This window comes from Ovis aries, chromosome 21, assembly GCF_016772045.2.
Source record: "Ovis aries strain OAR_USU_Benz2616 breed Rambouillet chromosome 21, ARS-UI_Ramb_v3.0, whole genome shotgun sequence".
NCBI lineage: Eukaryota > Metazoa > Chordata > Mammalia > Artiodactyla > Bovidae > Ovis > Ovis aries.
This window is the reverse complement of record NC_056074.1, coordinates 34,926,125-34,942,974: the sequence shown is the minus strand read 5'-3', so window position 1 is coordinate 34,942,974 and position 16,850 is coordinate 34,926,125. Positions and strand designations below refer to the sequence as shown.

General features: G+C 45.9%; 1 protein-coding gene across 1 annotated transcript; it reads right to left on the bottom strand.

Moving 5' to 3' along the window:
* Positions 1-997: 997 nt before the first annotated feature.
* LOC101122394 (pregnancy-associated glycoprotein 2-like) lies at positions 998-13,951 on the bottom strand. The gene is made up of 10 exons (XM_027959558.3): positions 11,206-13,951; positions 9,787-10,853; positions 8,549-8,699; positions 7,467-7,584; positions 7,245-7,363; positions 5,847-6,040; positions 4,618-4,734; positions 2,921-3,062; positions 2,741-2,836; positions 998-1,294 (listed from the first exon to the last, which is right to left on the bottom strand). The coding sequence occupies exons 2-10, from the start codon at positions 9,885-9,887 to the stop codon at positions 1,142-1,144; spliced, it is 1,191 nt and encodes a 396-aa protein (XP_027815359.2). The 5' UTR covers positions 9,888-10,853; positions 11,206-13,951; the 3' UTR covers positions 998-1,141.
* Between the last annotated feature and the right edge of the window lie 2,899 nt (positions 13,952-16,850).

Below are 16,850 nucleotides of genomic sequence, written 5' to 3'. Positions count from 1 at the left end.
GAGATCAAACCAATCAATTCTAAGAGAAATCAGCTATGAATATTCACTGGAATAATGGATACTGAATCTGAAGCTCCCATACTTTGGCCACCTGATGTGAAGAGCCAACTCATTGGAAAAGACCCTGACACTGGGAAAGATTGAAAGCCAAAGGAGAAGAGGGCAGCAGAAGATGAGATGGTAGGAGGACATCATCAATTTGATGGACATTAACTTGGGCAAACTCGAGGAGACAAGGAGGGACCGGGAGGCCTGGCATGCTATACTCCGTGAAGTCACAAAGAGTCAGATACTACTTAGCAACTGAACAATAATAACAGACATTCTTCTAAATGAGGAGCAGATGGAGTTGTTTGGGCAGTCATAAACACTTGCATGGTCTAGAACATCTGCCTGACATTTCTTTGATGGTGCCCCACCCCAACTCCAGTCACCTGGTTCTGGGGGAAGCTGTCAATCATGTTTGCTGGGTAGCAGGGTCACTCGCTTCAGTAAAGCTAATCATAGTACCACCTGCTCCCATCAGGATGGTTGGTCCAGGGATAAACTTATGATCTGAGGTAGACCAGTCCTTTATATCCCTTCCTGGTAAAGTGATGTATTCTGAGCTTCTTTCCTTCTGGGCTATATACTTTAGGGATATAAAACCTTGAGACAGGCAACTTCAGAGTCCTTCACTAAGTGTAGAAGCGTGAGGGAAGAAGGCTTTCAGGCTTAAAGAATCAAAGATGTGTAAAGGGAAGGAGCAGAGGAGGCAAAGAGTGAGCCAATGGCTTCTGATTTCTCAGAAGAGAAATCAGTGCAGTCACAGAGATCTTTGGCTCTGCTCTGGTTCGTGTGTCCAGATCCCCAGTATCCTTCCAATAAGTCTCCCCTTTTCTTCAAGCCAGCTGGAGTTGGGCTTCTCTCACTTGTGCTTCAGGCTTGATTCTAGATCCTTCCCAAATGTGATGCACCTCCCTGACCCAAAGAGAGGCACGCATTCATGTGACCACCATGAGATGAAATCTTTCATTCTTTATAGAGAATAGGGCTTTGCAGAGCAACAAACACAGTTCACCAGCATCCCTGGCCCCACCCAGCGGGCCCTCACATGAGTGTGTGTGTGGAGTGGGCCTGACTGAGTCCTGTAGCCCAGCATTTACACTGCGGGAGCCAGGCCGATCCTGTTGTTTCCTCGATCGAAAACCGAGAAATACAGCCTCAGGAAGACCTCACCCAGGACCCAGGTCTCCGACTCGTTCACACGCGGTGGGCGCACGAGAAAGTTGCTGAAGCAGTAGCCCGACAAACTCTGGGGAAACAAAAATACATAGCAGTCAGCCTGAGCCCTTACCTGCCTCCCTCATCAATATCCAAAGTTGCAAGTTTCCTGGTTTTACTTCCTCCCTTTGGTAAGAATCAAGTGACTCTCTCAGCAGTGGTGGAATGAGGGGCTATTCCAACAACTAGAAGGGCTAAGACATGTGGTTGCCATTAGGGAGGAAAAGGGGCAGACAAGCAGGGATTATAAGATGCAAACATATAGGGGATGGATAAACAACAAAGTCATACTGTATAATACAGGGAACCATGTTCAACATCCCATGATAAATAGTAATGGAAAATAATATGAAAAATATATATATGTATACACATATATAATTGAGTCTCTTTGCTTTATGGCAGGAATAAATAGATCATTGTAAATCAATTATACTTAAATAAAATTTTTAAAAAGAGAACAAGAATGGCCCTTAATTCCTTGCTGTTCCTTGCTCCATCTTTTCTCTGCAGAAAATGCTGTTTCTTCTTCTTCCCCACAACCCTTTTCCTTAAAACTGTGCTCGAGCCCTCTGCAAAGCCTTCCTTGACCCACTCTCACTCTCCCTGGTCACTCCAGGCTGGGTTGGTGATTTTCCCTGGTGCCCCTAAGTCTGTAGCCCTCATCACCCCTAATCTGCCCCCAGAACCCCTTTGCCCAGCCCCCAGGGGTGCCATTTGCATGAAATCCAGTTTAGATTTGCATTGACCAAGAAGTGTTCCTCAGGTCTCCATGAGTCTAGGGTTTTAGAATTAATGAAATTCCCTGTCTTCCTCAAAAGCTTCTTTGAGCCCATTAGCCTGCTCTGAACTCCCATAGAGAACTGACATTAAACCTCAACTGTGTGCAAGAGTTGTGCAGTCTCTGTGCACCCTTTACTCATATTAGCACATGCATGAGGAGTCAGGTAGCCCAACTCACAGATGGGGCACTGGGGCTTAGCAAGGGGAAGTTGCAGCCAAGAACTAGGTAACCATGTAATTTATGATCCCAACCTGGACACTTCCAAGAAGGGAACGAAGACTGTTAATCACTAGAGTGGGAGAGAACACTGGGTCTGTCCCCAGCCAACCCTCCTTGTCACTTGGCTATTTCACAGACTGCTAGAGCTGACTTTCCATGTTCGTGCATCTGAGGGCTCTGGTTGAACTAAAGCTGTTTAAGGCAAAGGCCCTTAGTGTTCCCCTCTCCTTGTGACTCCCACCGTGCCGGGCATAGGGTAGTGACTCCACACTTCTTTCGGGAAGATGACTGTCCCAGACTGTCCTTTACTCTCAAGTGGTTGGTTTTGTGGGAGGCACTGGGCCAGCCACATGGGCTCAGCCACATCTGCAATGATGTGGATGAGCCTGCAGAGGGCGCCCTCCTCCCAGCAGCAGCTTAAGGGTTCCTGCAAGTCCCAGATTTGAGAACCAGCCCCCAGGGTTATCCCCTCACTTGGGTGTAAGCTTCGGCGGGTACTGGATAGTCTATCCCATTAATAGTGAAGACAACAGGAGGCAGTGTCCCGACGGATTGGCAGGAAACTACGTGCTGTAACAGAAAGAGGGAGAGAGGTTGGCTCTGCTGATCTTTGTGTGGAGAGCCTGAGAGTGACCCCGTGGAGTGACCCTTCACCTCACGACCGATGGGCCTGGCATGGATGAATTTCTGGATTTTGCTGACCGGTCCTCTTGGGCCACGCAGAAAGGCAGTCCCCGTATCCAAGAGAGCCTGGCAGCCACGTTTACAAGCAACCACTGTCCCGTTCATGGAGATGCTGAGAGACAATGAGATAAAAGAGGCACCAGCATCACTCTGGAATCTCCCCCACGACTGCCCCCTGAACATGACTGTGTGACTGTCTCCTGAACAGCCTTTCAGCCCTTGCCCTGACTCTGTTTTCCTTTGCTCTGGTCATTTCATCCTCTTTGACTTCCCTTTAGTTATTGAATGAACCAGCTCTTTCATCTCAGGGCCTTGGCATGTGCTGATCACCCTTCCTAGAAGACCACCTATCTCCTTCATCTAGATGATTTCTTCTCATCTTTTAGTTTCCAAATGTCACTTTGTCAATGAAGTCTTCCCCCTAACCCAGATCAGGCTCCTGTCTTGCTCAGTCTCTGTAGACTCTTCCCCATGTCTAGCAGGTGCCGAGGTGGTAATTCACTGTGTGTAAGTCATTTCGGGTGCATCTGCCTCACTAGATGGGAGGGCAAGTTGTGTCCTTGGTGCCTCCCCCAAGTCCCCAGCACACAAGGGATGCAAGTGTATGCTTGTGAATGAATGAATGAATGAATCCATGAAAAAAAAAATGAATGAGGAACATCCAGATACCTTTGTCTGGTGTCTGACCAATAATAAGAGTGAATATGGAGATTCCCTGAGGCAACAGGTGCTCAGAGAGTTAGTGGGAGGGAGACCCAGGCTGCCCTGGGAAAGGTTGCCTTCCTGCACCCTGCCCCTTCATCTGGCTCAGACACTGAGGCCCTCAGCCAAGCAATGCCTGAGCTAGCCCAGAGGGCCACTGAAACACAGGAAAACTTTTATCTGAGGGTATCACACAGATTCCCATCAATTATTGTCCCTTGTTTTCAGGCCACTCCTGAATCCCAGCTTCCTGATTCCTTCTGTCACAGCCCCTGCCCCACTGTGTGCCTTGGAAGAAAAGCAGGTAGTTATGGCTAGGAAGGTATCTCTCTGTTTGATTAGCTTTCAAATCTCAAGATTGCAGCCAACCTCTCTCCATTGCTGGGTAGCTTCTCCTTAAGAAGACCAATTTTACCAGTTTATTAAGGGCTTTCCCTGCTTTTAAACTGGCAGTACTGTGTACTGAGAACTTTCTCAGTCCCAGGTAGCCCTGGTCATTTGGTCATCTTATCACAACCATGTTCAGGCTGGTGAAATTCTCCCTGATCCTCTTTTCACTACACTTTAGGGTCCTCAAACATGTTCCCCCAGCTGCACAGGCCTCTCTGGACCCCATTCTCCTGATCAGAGGCCAGATCAGGAGGCCTGGGGTGATTATCAATCCATGGGAGGTGTGTGTATCTGTGTGCTTGTATGTCTGCACGTGTCTATTTGTGTCTTGGGTGTGTGTGTGTCTATGTCTGCATATCACTGTTTCTCTATGTGTCTGTGTTTGTATTGGTATTTGTGTGCCTTTGTGAGTTTATAAGTCTGATGCTGTGTGTGTTTCTATGTGCGTCTTTTGGGGTGGAGTCTGTGTCTGTGTATGTGACTGTGTAGCTGGGGTGCATTTGTGTGTGTCTGTATGTGTCCACGTGCACATGTGGGAGCCTCACTTGGGGTGGCTCTCAGAGGGAGAGGCTTACCTGTCCACCTTTATATGCCAGTTGCCCACTTGGGACACTGGTACCCAGTTGAGTTCTCCCTTATAGTAGTCACGGTTCACCCCTCCAAACATCACCACGCTGCCATTCTCCTTCTGACTGTGGAGAGAAGGAAGAGAGGGTCTTGCTAGAGGAGAGTAACACCACACGCTATCTGAGGGTTTTGCTTATCCACCCATCAGAGGCACTACTACAGAATCCATTTTAGAGACGCAGAAATCGAGGCTCAGAGGGATTGAGTAGTGGACCTGGGCTGGTCACAGCTAATGAGTGTCACAGAAGTCCAAAGGTAGGCAGCCAGGCTGTGCTTTGACCACAACTTTCTGAGGAGGACTTGGTCCTGTATGGCAACATAAGTGCTGAGAAATACCCTCAGAGGATACTGTGCTGGAGGAGTCTGGCTTCCTCCTTGTCTAGCCTGTCATTTTTCAAAAACAGCCCAGGCTTAAGGACAATGAGGGTGAGGGTTCAGTCTCATCCAGGGATGGCTTCACGAGCCTGTGACCTGTGCTGTTGATGGGGCCCTCCCTGTCTTGAAATCCAAATACTTTTTAAACAAAGGGTCCCACATTTTTACTTTGCACTGGCTCCCACAGACTGTGTAGCTGGTCCTGGGCTCCTGGGGAAGTGTTAGTATGGAAGGAAACATTCATGCCACCCCTCTCCTTTTTTCCATATCAAACGTGTTTGTATGTGTCTGTCAGTCACACAGTCGTGGCTGACTCTTTGCAACCCCATGGACAATAGCCCACCAGGCTCCTCTGTCCTTGGAATTCTCCAATCAAAAATCCTGGAGTAGCTAGCCATTCCCTTCTCCAGGGGAGCTTCCTGATCTGGGGATCAAACCTGAGTCCCCTGCATTGCAGGCACATTCTTTAATATCTGAGTCACCAGGGAAGCCCTTGCATATCTAATCCATCAGCAAATCCTATTGCTTTTTCCTCCAACCTGTTTCCTGACACCTTCCATTGTTCTCCCTCTTCCCCCACCCACTGGACCAAGTCCCTGCCCATGAGCCCATGATCATGGTTTTGATCAATAAAATTTTATTTACAAATACCAGTGGTGGGGCCAGGTAAGGCCCTGGGGCCATAGTTACCCTGGGCTAGACTATCTCTCAGGAAACTTCCAGATATATGGTCTATAATTTTTAATGCAACTGAAACCATCTTACCGCTGAATTAGAGAGGTCTGACCCACCTCAGACTTACCTGCTCAAGTGGAAGGCAAAGACAGGCTCAGAAAAGACTCCTTGTTTCATCAGGTTGTCGAAGATCGGGGAGGCCCCTGTGACAGTGGGTCGGGGGTAACCTAGTCCCAGGATGCCATCAAAGGGTACATCTTCAAACCCAAACTCCTTCAGGCTTAGGCCAAATGGCTGGGCCACACTAACGAGGTTCCCAATCTGTAGAGAGGAGAGTGTTCCCACATAAAGGATTGGGAAGTGGGGCTGGGACTGGGCTGGGGGGTAGATGTCAGTAGCACTGCAGAGAAGAACTGAGGCTTGCCTGTACTCTGGACTGATCTAAGTTGGTTAGACCAAGTGGGACAGGAATTCGTGTTCCATTTTTGCGGGGCTGTGGGTTTTAACAACACCTGCTCCTCCTGCTCCATCTGAGTGAGTCAAATTGGCCGTCATGCCTTCTGTACAGGTGGGGCAACCAAGAGTCAGGACAGGACCCAATGGTGCCCCCTGAGGACAAAATGAGTGGGATAGCCTTCTCTTTGGCATCACTATGATGTGATGACAGAAATGAACTGAATTCAAGGCAATGCTTGTGAATTCTATGTCTGCCCAAAGAGACAGAAGCCCCATTATTTAATGTCACTTGCAAGGACCTCCAGAAAATTCTGCCTGGGAAACATGCATTTGGGGATGTGTTTGTGTGTGCATGTGTTTGTTTGGGAAATACAGAGGAAAAGAGAGAGAAAGAGACAGGGTGGGGTGGGTGCAGAAATATTCAAGCACTTTGGGGAAGTCAGGCCATTGTTTTTATTACACTGTCAAAATTCCCCTAGAGTGAGAACCTATTTATCAGTCCCCTCCCACGTGTTTGGCCCCCTGCTTTCCTTGTCTGGATACCTGAAGCTCTATGCTGCCACCAGGGACCCTGAATCAGTTTTATCCTCTTCCCAAATTCCCACACCTGCTTGAGTCCTGATTGGCTAGCCCAGCTCCACCACTTACTAGATGTGTGACCCTGGCAAGGCCCTTGCTCTCTGCACCTCAGTTCCTTCACCTGTGTCATGAAGCTAATCATAGTACCTGCTGTGTGTGATTGCTGCAGGGTCGCATGAGTTATTACCATGAAGGTGCCAGCATAGTCTGAGAATATAAATGTGGTGTTTTCTCCTCCCTCTCCCTGCTCCTAGTGAAACGAATCTTGAGCTGCTCACGGGCAAAGGAGCTGTAAGTCCCTGCCCCGAGCCACTGTCTGGATTAGCTATTCTGGGAGTTTGTGTGTCAGCTGAGGTGCTATCTACCCAGGGACAGGGTCCTGAGGGGCAGACATCCAGTCACTAGGGGACTGCCAGCTGGTCTGGCATCTGTTTTGTAAGCAGTGGTTGCTCCCAGGGCAGCCCCAACTTAGCTTCTGTTTCCACATTACCCGAACGGTGTCATAGACAAGATATCCCTTTATCGACACAGAGCTGTAGTTGGTATTGAAGATCTTGTTTGTGGCCTTGAAGGTGGAGGAGTTACAAGGAACGAAGCTGTTATGTTTATCTGCAGACACAAGAGATGAGTGTCCCCCAGATGCCAAGGATGGAGAAGGGAGTTGGAGGGGAAATACAAGATGGGCGAGGTGGGGAGGGGAGCAGGTACTCACAGCAGCTGGGACTCTGGCAGTATATGGAGGGCACCCACAAGCCAGATGAGCCAGTGTCAAAGAGGACCTGGAACTCCTGAGGGGGTGTTCCAATGTTGATGTTGCCGACGTAGGAAAACTACAGAGGCCAAGGTGGGGTGATTAGGGCAGACTTGGCTGCACTGGCCACCCTTGATTCGCAGACTGCTGCCACCCTTGAGGTGTCCCATGTCTCCTGAAATCACTCTCCAACCACTCCACACAGCCTCTGCTCAGATGACTGCCTGATTTGATTCCTTTTCTTTCTGTTAGGGCTGCATGGCATGCTGGATCTTACTGTCTTGACTAAGGATGGTACCCGCCATTCCTTCAATAGAAGCACAGATTCTTAACCACTGGACCCAGAGGGAAGTCGTGGCCTCTTCATTTGAGAAGCTTTCCAGTCTCCTCTTCCAGACTGAGCCCCTTCTCTTACAGATGGCCCTCCTCGATCACCCCAGGCCACTTCTTCTAAACTCGGACCATGACCTCTCAACAACAGGCAGGTGGCCTATTTATTTGACAGCTATTTACTCCCTGCCTGTCTCTCGGGATGGCCTGTGCATTCATGAAGAAGATATCAGACTTTTTTTCAAATCAAGCAACACTATAGTGTTAGATTCATATGGGCTCACATGCCATAGGGGCTCATTAACTTTTTTACTGGTATCCATGCATCTGTGGATGCTGACATACGTCTGCCCGGGATTTCACAACTGATTTGCAGTTGCCTTTATCTTTTGATCGGCATGGTTTACCCTTCATCTGTAACTGAGTGGCTCACTTAGCTCAGAAAGAACAATCTCCCTCAAACTAATGATACACCTTTGGCACAGAAATGGATGTTTGTCTGCCCCCTGGTCATTGCTGGGCCCAATCACCACAGACCAAGAGTTGAGGATGAGACTGCCTTCTCCTCTGGGAATGGGTCCCTGTTCCCCCGTGTTTCTGCCTCCTGCAGGAGCCCCAGCCCCAACCACCCCACTGGCATCTCCATTTGAACCCCAGTGCAAAGCCAGAGCACCAGGGGGCGCTGTGGAGCACCATCCTTCCAACACACTCACATCCTTATGGTTCCTCAGAGGATGATAAATTATGTTTTGGTCATTAGTGGCATTCTGGGACAGGCTGTAAGGGTGTTCCTCAGAGAAATTTGTCAGCAAACTTCTTTCCCTTAGAGTTTCTCGCATGGTCTTCATTTTCATAATAGGGATTCTTTCACCAGCCATGAGGAAAAGAAAACAAAGAAGGGGCCGCCATCAGCTGTCTGTGTTATAGAGACTGTCATACCTGACGCTGGAATGGCACTGTGCATCTTCCAAGCATTTTTATGAGTGTCACCTTATTATGAGGATGCCGTGCAATGACCACGGCAAAGACCTAGGTCTGAACACAGGTTCTGTTGCGTAATCTTGGGTAAGGCATATGACCATTGAAAACTCAATTTCACCGTTGGTAAAAAGGTGCAATAAAAAAAAATCCCCACCACCACCACCACCCCCCACATAGAACGGCTTGGATATTAAGCGAGATGATGGATGTAATGCACCTGATATACAGGAAGTCTCAGCAATGGCAGCCATTACCATTGCTGTGGTCATCCCACTGTACCCTTCTCAAGGAAGCTCGGGGAGGGAGGTAGAAGGGATTCATCATCCTCTTTAAACAGGGGACGAATTTGAAATGCAGGGAGTTGGAGACTTGGCTGAGGTCACACTGCTTGTTAGAGCTAAAAGAGCACAGAAATAGTACTACTGATCTTTCTTCTGGGCTCAAGCAGAAGAGAGGAGGCCAGGAGATGGGGAATAAAGTAAGGAGGTTAAGAGAAGCCAAGAAGAATGTTTTTAAAAAGGAAAAAATCTAAGAGAGTTCTGCACGCACAGAGACATCCGAAGAGATAGATAAAATAGAGAGAGAGAGTTGAAGACATAGACACATTCACACAGAAATGAAGAGAGACCAGAGAGGAGACCTAGAACCACATACAGCAGAAATGCTCTTTCTTCAGACCACATCTACAGTTGCACAGGTTGTGCACTGAACAACTTCAAGGAATGCAGTTTTACACAGGACATGATGTGGCTGGACCCCAAGAGCTGTGCGATCCTACAGGTTTGCCTGGAGAGCCTAGGGCCTCACAGAGTCTGTGGCAAGGTACTTATCAACAAGTGAGAGTTGACCTTAGACTGTCAGGGAGTGATTACATTCCCTTCTAACCCTGACAGGCGGAAGAATAAGAGGAAGAGAATGAAAAAAAAAACAAAAGAAAAAGGACGATGTCACTTATAGTCCCCACACTTACATGACCATGCACTCTGAGAGAGCTACCAGCCCGAGGAGTCCAAGCCACTTCATGCTTCTGTCCTTGACTGAAGTGCTCAGGACAGATTGAGTTCTGAGCATGCACTGGCGGTGAAGATTACCTAGCTATATATGCTCTAACCTGCTCTAATGTTCTCCTTTAAGCCACCTTGAGTCTGATGAGAAATATGAACCTCTAGATAAAATCTTTGCCTCCATTGGTGTCTGTGAGGAGTGGACTTGGAAAACTCTCATAATAAAAAAAATTCCACTGTAATCTCTTCCTTCATTCTTGGATGAAAAAACAAACTGAACTGCACAATCTAAGAGTGGGGAGACTCGTTCCAACTTGTAGGTGAAACACTGCTAATAGTGATAAAGGTAAATGTTAAGGGCCATGTTAGACATTTGTGATCTCGTGGGGTCTTCCTGGCCACTGCATGAGATGTGCATTGCTGTCCTCAGTTGGAGAGGAGACTGCTAGGAGGAAAAGAGGTCAAATGGCAGAGTCGGACACGACTGAAATGACTTGCACAACACACACAGTGCGGTGACATATGAGTGGCTTTAGGTAGTGGGACAGATGGCACAGATCAGAGACACCATTGACACCAAACCGCATCGAAGTTCTATCAGTTCAGTTCAGTCACTCAGTCATGTCCGACTCTTTGCGACCCCATGAATCGCAGCACGCCAGGCCTCCCTGTCCATCACCAACTCCCAACTCCCGGAGTTCTCTTAAACCCATGTCCATCGAGTCAGTGATGCCATCCAGCCATCTCATCCTCTATCGCCCCCTTCTCCTCCTGCCCCCAATCCCTCCCAGCATCAGACTCTTTTTCAATGAGTCAACTCTTCGCATGAAGTGGCCAAAGTATTGGAGTTACAGCTTTAGCATCAGTCCTTCCAATGAACACCCAGGACTGATCTCCTTTAGGATGGACTGGTTGGATCTCCTTGCAGTCCAAGGGACTCTCAAGAGTCTTCTCCAACACCACAGTTCAAAACCATCAATTCTTTGGTGCTCAGCTTTCTTCACAGTCCAACTCTCACATCCATACATGACCCCTGGAAAAACCATAGCCTTGACTAGACAGACCTTTGTTGGCAAAGTAATATCTCTGCTTTTCAATATGTTATCTAGGTTGATCATAACTTTCCTTCCAAGGAGTAAGTGTGTTTTAATTTCATGGCTGCAATCACCATCTGCAGTGATTTTGGAGCCCAGAAAAATGAAGTCTGACACTATTTCCACTGTTTCCCCATCTATTTCCCATGAAGTGATGGGAGCAGATGCCATGATGTTAGTTTTCTGAATGTTGAGCTTTAAGCCGACTGTTAACTCTCCTCTTTCACTTTCATCAAGAGGCTTTTGTGTTCCTCTTCACTTTCTGCCGTAAGGGTGGTGTCACCTGCATACCTGAGGTTATTGATATTTCTTCTGGCAATCTTGATTCCAGCTTGTGTTTCTTCCAGCCCAGCGTTTCTCATGATGTACTCTGCATAGAAGTTAAATGAGCAGGGTGACAATATACAGCCTTGACGTACTCCTTTTCCTATTTGGAACCAGTCTGTTGTTCCAAGTCCACTTCTAACCGTTGCTTCCTGACCTGCATACAGGTTTCTCAAGAATACCAGGTGGTCTGGTATTCCCATCTCTTCCAGAATTTTCCACAGTTTATTGTGGTCCACACAGTCAAAGGCTTTTCATAGTCAATAAAGCACAAATAGATGTTTTTCTGGAACTCTCTTGCTTTTTCGATGATCCAGCAGATGTTGGAAGTTCTATAGCAGTATTACAAAACAGCAGTTTCAATACTGGAAGAAATGTGATGCTCTTTGTGTCTGACTCTTTGCACTCCCATGGGCCGTAGCCTGCCAGACTCCTCTGTCCATGGGATTCTCCAGGCAAGAACACTGGAGTGGGTTGCCATTATCTACTCCAGAGGACCTTCCCAACCCAGGGATCAAACCCATGGCTCCTGCAGTGGCAGGAGTTCTTTACCACTAGCGCCACTTGGGAAGCTGTGATGCTATTAGGGAAATGAAAATTAAGGCAGTCTTCTTCAGACTTCAGAAGTAGGAGAGCAGGCCTCTGATCAAGTTCTGACCTTTCCTGGACTCGGCCTGGATTACATGCCTGCTCCAAGCACACCAACTGTTATCAGTGATGTCAACTAGCACCTTAGATAAGAAGAGGGAGTGAGTCTTGGAATTTCCTGAGCCCCTTGAGATCTGGCTAGCCCCCAGGGTCTGGAGAATCTTGTAATTCACAAGGTGAAAGAAAAAAGCTTTGTAAAAAATTAAAGCCAAACTAGAGCTGCACTTTTACAGGGAAATTGATGATGATTTCAGCTTTCAGCCTGGGATTATAAGCAGAGGGCCCCAAAACTGCAATCTGTAGTCCCATTCGTGATGTCCAAGGACCACCTAGGACTCTTTCCCAACTGGGATTCCAGATTGCCTTCTGGAACTTTCCAGGGCTCTTCAGTTCTGGACAGGTTGTCAGCCCAAGTTGGTGATGTACAAGCTGTTACTTCTCTCTATTGTTTCTATTTCTTTTCTTTAAGGACTGTATATTGAAATTAAGTTAAATAATTATCTTTAGAAATTGAAATTCTTTGTAAGGAGTTGTTGATTGTGTTATCAGATTCTTTGAACCCAAAATGAAATAAAACTTTCAGCAAAACATCATTTGCCCCTATGAGCCAATTCATGAAAAATGTCACTCTTTAATCAAGCTTTTATCTGGATGGGAAGATTTGCCTTACTTCTTATTAGCTACTGAATGGGGCATATCCTGGATTGTGTGAGAACTGGGACTCTAAATTAAAGCTGGCCAAAACTTTAGAAGTCACTGAGCTTTTGTAGGTCATTCCAATTGAGAAAGGATGAGAATAAGCAGTGCTGGTCCCATAAGGTTCATGAAGCCAAATTAAGATTCATTGAAGAGAGATCAAAACTGGAGAAAGAATTAAGCATTTTGCAAGAACTATTGTGTGTGTTACAATGTCAAAATCATATTTTAGCTGGCCAAGTCTCCACTTTCCGATTAGTACCTGAAATAGCCTGGCCAAGTCTCCACTTTCCAATTTGTAGCTGAAATAGCCATAGTAAAGTTTGCACAAGCTGAATATGTAAAGTGACTCTCTAAGGTAAAGTTCGCCTGTCAATAGCTAAAGCAGAGGTACACTGTAACCATAATAATCCCTCCAAAATTCAGAGACCTGCCTAGAGTTTCAATTTGGGGACTATAATGGGCTAAAGGACATAGAGAGATTTTACCTAAGGCTACACAAAAGATAATGAGTTTTGGGCTTAAAACTCCCCAATGAAGAGGGAGGATCAAAAATTTATAGGGCTGTTTGGTTTCTGGTGACAGCATAATTTACATGTGAACCAAATATTGAGTTCCAGTCTACAAAGTAGAAAACAAACTATAAAGTTCAATGGGCTGATGAGTGGTAACAGGATTCTGATGCCACTAAATGTACAATACAGCACGCTTTAGACTTATGGCCAGTACCACCCAATGACACTGAATTGCATTTGTCTATAAGTGAACTGTATACTAATTGGAGCTAACAGCAAAAATAGAAAGGCAAAAGAATGGCTGTGGGCTTCAAAAGTAGATTTCTAGAGGCCAGGAGAAACTACACTATATTTGAAAAACAGTTATTGACTTGTCATTGGGGCTTTGATTGATATGGAAACAAATGACTGTAGATATTACTGTAATATTGAGACTCCAAGTGCCAATCATGCAGTAGGTACAAAGTTCACTGAAAACCCACAGGATTAAATATGTTGAGGAGTCCAGCCTAAGAAAATGAAAATAGTATATTAAGGACTGTTCCAAACCTGAGAAACATGGGGTTGCAGAATTAGGTGAAAAAAATTGAAATTCTCCTTAAAGGCCTCCAGCAAGAGGATAATTGGTCCGTAGATAACTGAGTCACCTGTAATTTGGGAAATCTCTTTGCCTCTTTGTTGTTGTTCAGTTGCTAAGTGATGTCCAACTCTTTTTTGACCCCACGGTCTGCAGAACTCCAGGCTTTCCCATCCTTCACTATCTCCCTTTGTTTGCTCAAACTCACATCCCGTGAGTCAGTGATGCCATCCAACCATCTCATCTTCTGTTGTCCCCTTCTCCTCCTGCCTTCATCTTCCCAGCATCAGGGTCTTTTCCAATGAGTTGGCTCTTCACATCAGGTGGCCAAAATATTGGAGCTTCAGCTTCAGCATCAGTCCTTCCAATGAATATTCAGCTTTGATTTCCTTTAGGATTCACCGACTCGATCTCCTTGGCAGTCCAAGGGACTCCCAAGAGTTTCTCTAGCACCACAAAAAGTAAACATCAATCCTTGGCACTCAGCCTTCTTTATGGTCCAACTCTCACATCTGTACACAACTACTAGAAAAAAATCATAGCTTTGACTATACAGACCTTTGTTGGCGAAATGATGTCTCTGCTTTTTAATACATCACCTATGTTTATCATAGCTTTTCTTCCAAGAAGCAAGCACCTTTTAATTTTGTGGCTGCAGTCATTGTCCACAGTGATTTTAGAGCACAAGAAAATAAAATCTGTCACTGCTTCCACTTTCCCCATCTATTTGCCATGAAGTAATGGGACTGGATGCCATGATCTTAGAGTTTTAAGTCAGCTTTTTCACACTCCTCTTTTACCCTCATTAAGAGGCTCTTTAGTTCCTCTTCACTTTCTGCCATAAAGGTTGTATCATCATTATATCTGAGGTTGTTGATATTTCTCCCAGCAACGTGTCTCTATTTCTTTTTGGCACTGATGCACAGAGAGCCTAGATTTTGGTAACTTCAGTGGTTCCCTTCCAATACAAATGATCAACATGTGTTGTCATTATTGTTCAGTTGCCAAGCTGTGTTCAAGTCTTTGTGACTCCATGGACTACAGCACGCCAGGCTTCCCTGTCCTTCACCATCTCTTGGAGTTTGCCCAAGTTCATGTCCATCACATCAGTGATGCCATCCAGCCATCACATCCTCTGTTGCCCTTTTCTCCTCCTGCCTTCAGTCTTTCCCAGCATCAGGGTCTTTTCCAATTAATCAGCTGTTCACACCAGATGGCCAAAGTATTGGAGCTTCAGCTCAGCATCAGTCCTTCCAATGAGCATTCAGGATTGATTTTATTTAGGATTGACTGGTTTGATTTCCTTGCTATCTAAGGGACCCTCAAGAGTCTTCTCCAGTACCACAGTTTGAAAGCATCAATTCTTTGGCACTCTGCCTTATTTAAGGTCAAACTCTCAAAAAAATATCTGACTAGTGGAAAGACGATAGCCTTGCTTATAGGGACCTTTGTCTTTAAAGCGATGTCTGCTTTTTAATATGCTGCCTAAGTTTGTCAGGGCTTCCCAGGTGGTGCTAGTGGTAAAAAAAAAAAAAAAATCTGTCTGCCAATGCAGGAGAAATAAGAGAAGCAGGTTCGATCCCTGGGTGGGGAATATCCCCTGGAGGAGGGATGGCAATCCACTCCAGTACCCAGTCTTGTCTGGAAAATCTCCATGGACAGAGGAGCCTGGCAGGTTACAATCCATAGGGTCACAAAGGGTCAAAAATGACTGAAGTGACTTAGCACACAGACACAATTTTGTCACAGCTTTCCTTTCAAGGAACATGCGTCTTTTAATTTCATGGCTACAGTCTTCTTCAGCGATCAATGTAAAGAAATAGAGGAAAAGAACAGAATGGGAAAGACTAGAGATCTCTTCAAGAAAATCAGAGACACCAAGGGAAGATTTCATGCAAAGATGGGCTCGATAAAGGACAGAAATGGTATGGACCTAACAGAAGCAGAAAATATTAAGAAGAGGTGGCAAGAATATACAGAAGAACTGTACAAAAAAGATCTTCATGACCCAGATAATCATGATGATGTGATCACAAATCTAGAGCCAGACATCCTGGAATTTGAAGTCAAGTAGGCCTTAGAAAGCATCACTACAACCAAAGCTAGCGGAGGTGATGGAATTCCAGTGGAGCTATTTCAAATCCTGAAAGATGATGCTGTGAAAGTGCTGCACTCAATATACCAGCAAGTTTGGAAAACTCAGCAGTGGCCACAGGACTGGAAAAGGTCAGTTTTCATTCCAATCCCAAAGAAAAGCAATGCCAAAGAATGCTCAAACTACCACACAATTGCACGCATCTCACATGCTAGTAAAGTAATGCTCAAAATTCTCCAAGCCTTCAGCAATACGTGAACCATGAAATCCCTGATGTTCAAGCTGGTTTTAGAAAAGGCAGAGGAACCAGAGATCAAATTGCCAGCGTCTGCTGGATCATGTAAAAAGAGAGTTCCAGAAAAACATCTATTTCTGCTTTATTGACTATGCCAAAGCCTTTGACTGTGTGGATCACAATAAACTGTGGAAAATTCTGAAATAGATGGGAATACCAGACCACCTAACCTGCCTCTTGAGAAATACGTATGCAGGTCAGGAAGCAACAGTTAGAACTGGACATGGAACAACAGACTGGCTCCAAATAGGAAAAGGAGTCCGTCAAGGCTGTATATTGTCACCCTGCTTATTTAACTTCTATGCAGAGTACATCATGAGAAACGCTGGACTGGAAGAAACACAAGCTGGAATCAAGATTGCCGGGAGAAATATCAATAACCTCAGATATGCAGATGACACCACCCTTATGGCAGAAAGTGAAGAGGAACTCAAAAGCCTCTTGATGAAAGTGAAAGAGGAGAGTGAAAAAGTTGGCTTAAAGCTCAACATTCAGAAAATGAAGATCATGGCATCCGGTCCCATCACTTTATGGGAAATAGATGGGGAAACAGTGGAAACAGTGTCAGACTTCATTTTTCTGGGCTCCAAAATCACTGCAGATGGTGATTGCAGCCATGAAATTAAAAGATGCTTACTCCTTGGAAGAAAAGTTATGACCAACCTAGGCAGTATATTCCAAAGCAGAGACATTACTTTGCCAACTAAGGTCCGTGTAGTCAAGGCTATGGTTTTTCCTGTGGTCATGTATGGATGTGAGAGTTGGACTGTGAAGAAGGCAGAGCGC

Bases quoted from the DNA above. Each gene is read 5' to 3' on its own strand.
- LOC101122394 (XM_027959558.3), bottom strand. From the start codon at position 9,887: ATGCTCAGAACTCAATCTGTCCTGAGCACTTCAGTCAAGGACAGAAGC. The intron at 8,700-9,786 runs GTAAGTGTGGGG...GGCTGGTGAAAG, and splicing joins CTCTCAGAGTGCATGGTCAT to AATCCCTATTATGAAAATGA. The intron at 7,585-8,548 runs GTGAGTGTGTTG...TGGCCTCTGTAG, and splicing joins CTCTGAGGAACCATAAGGAT to TTTTCCTACGTCGGCAACAT.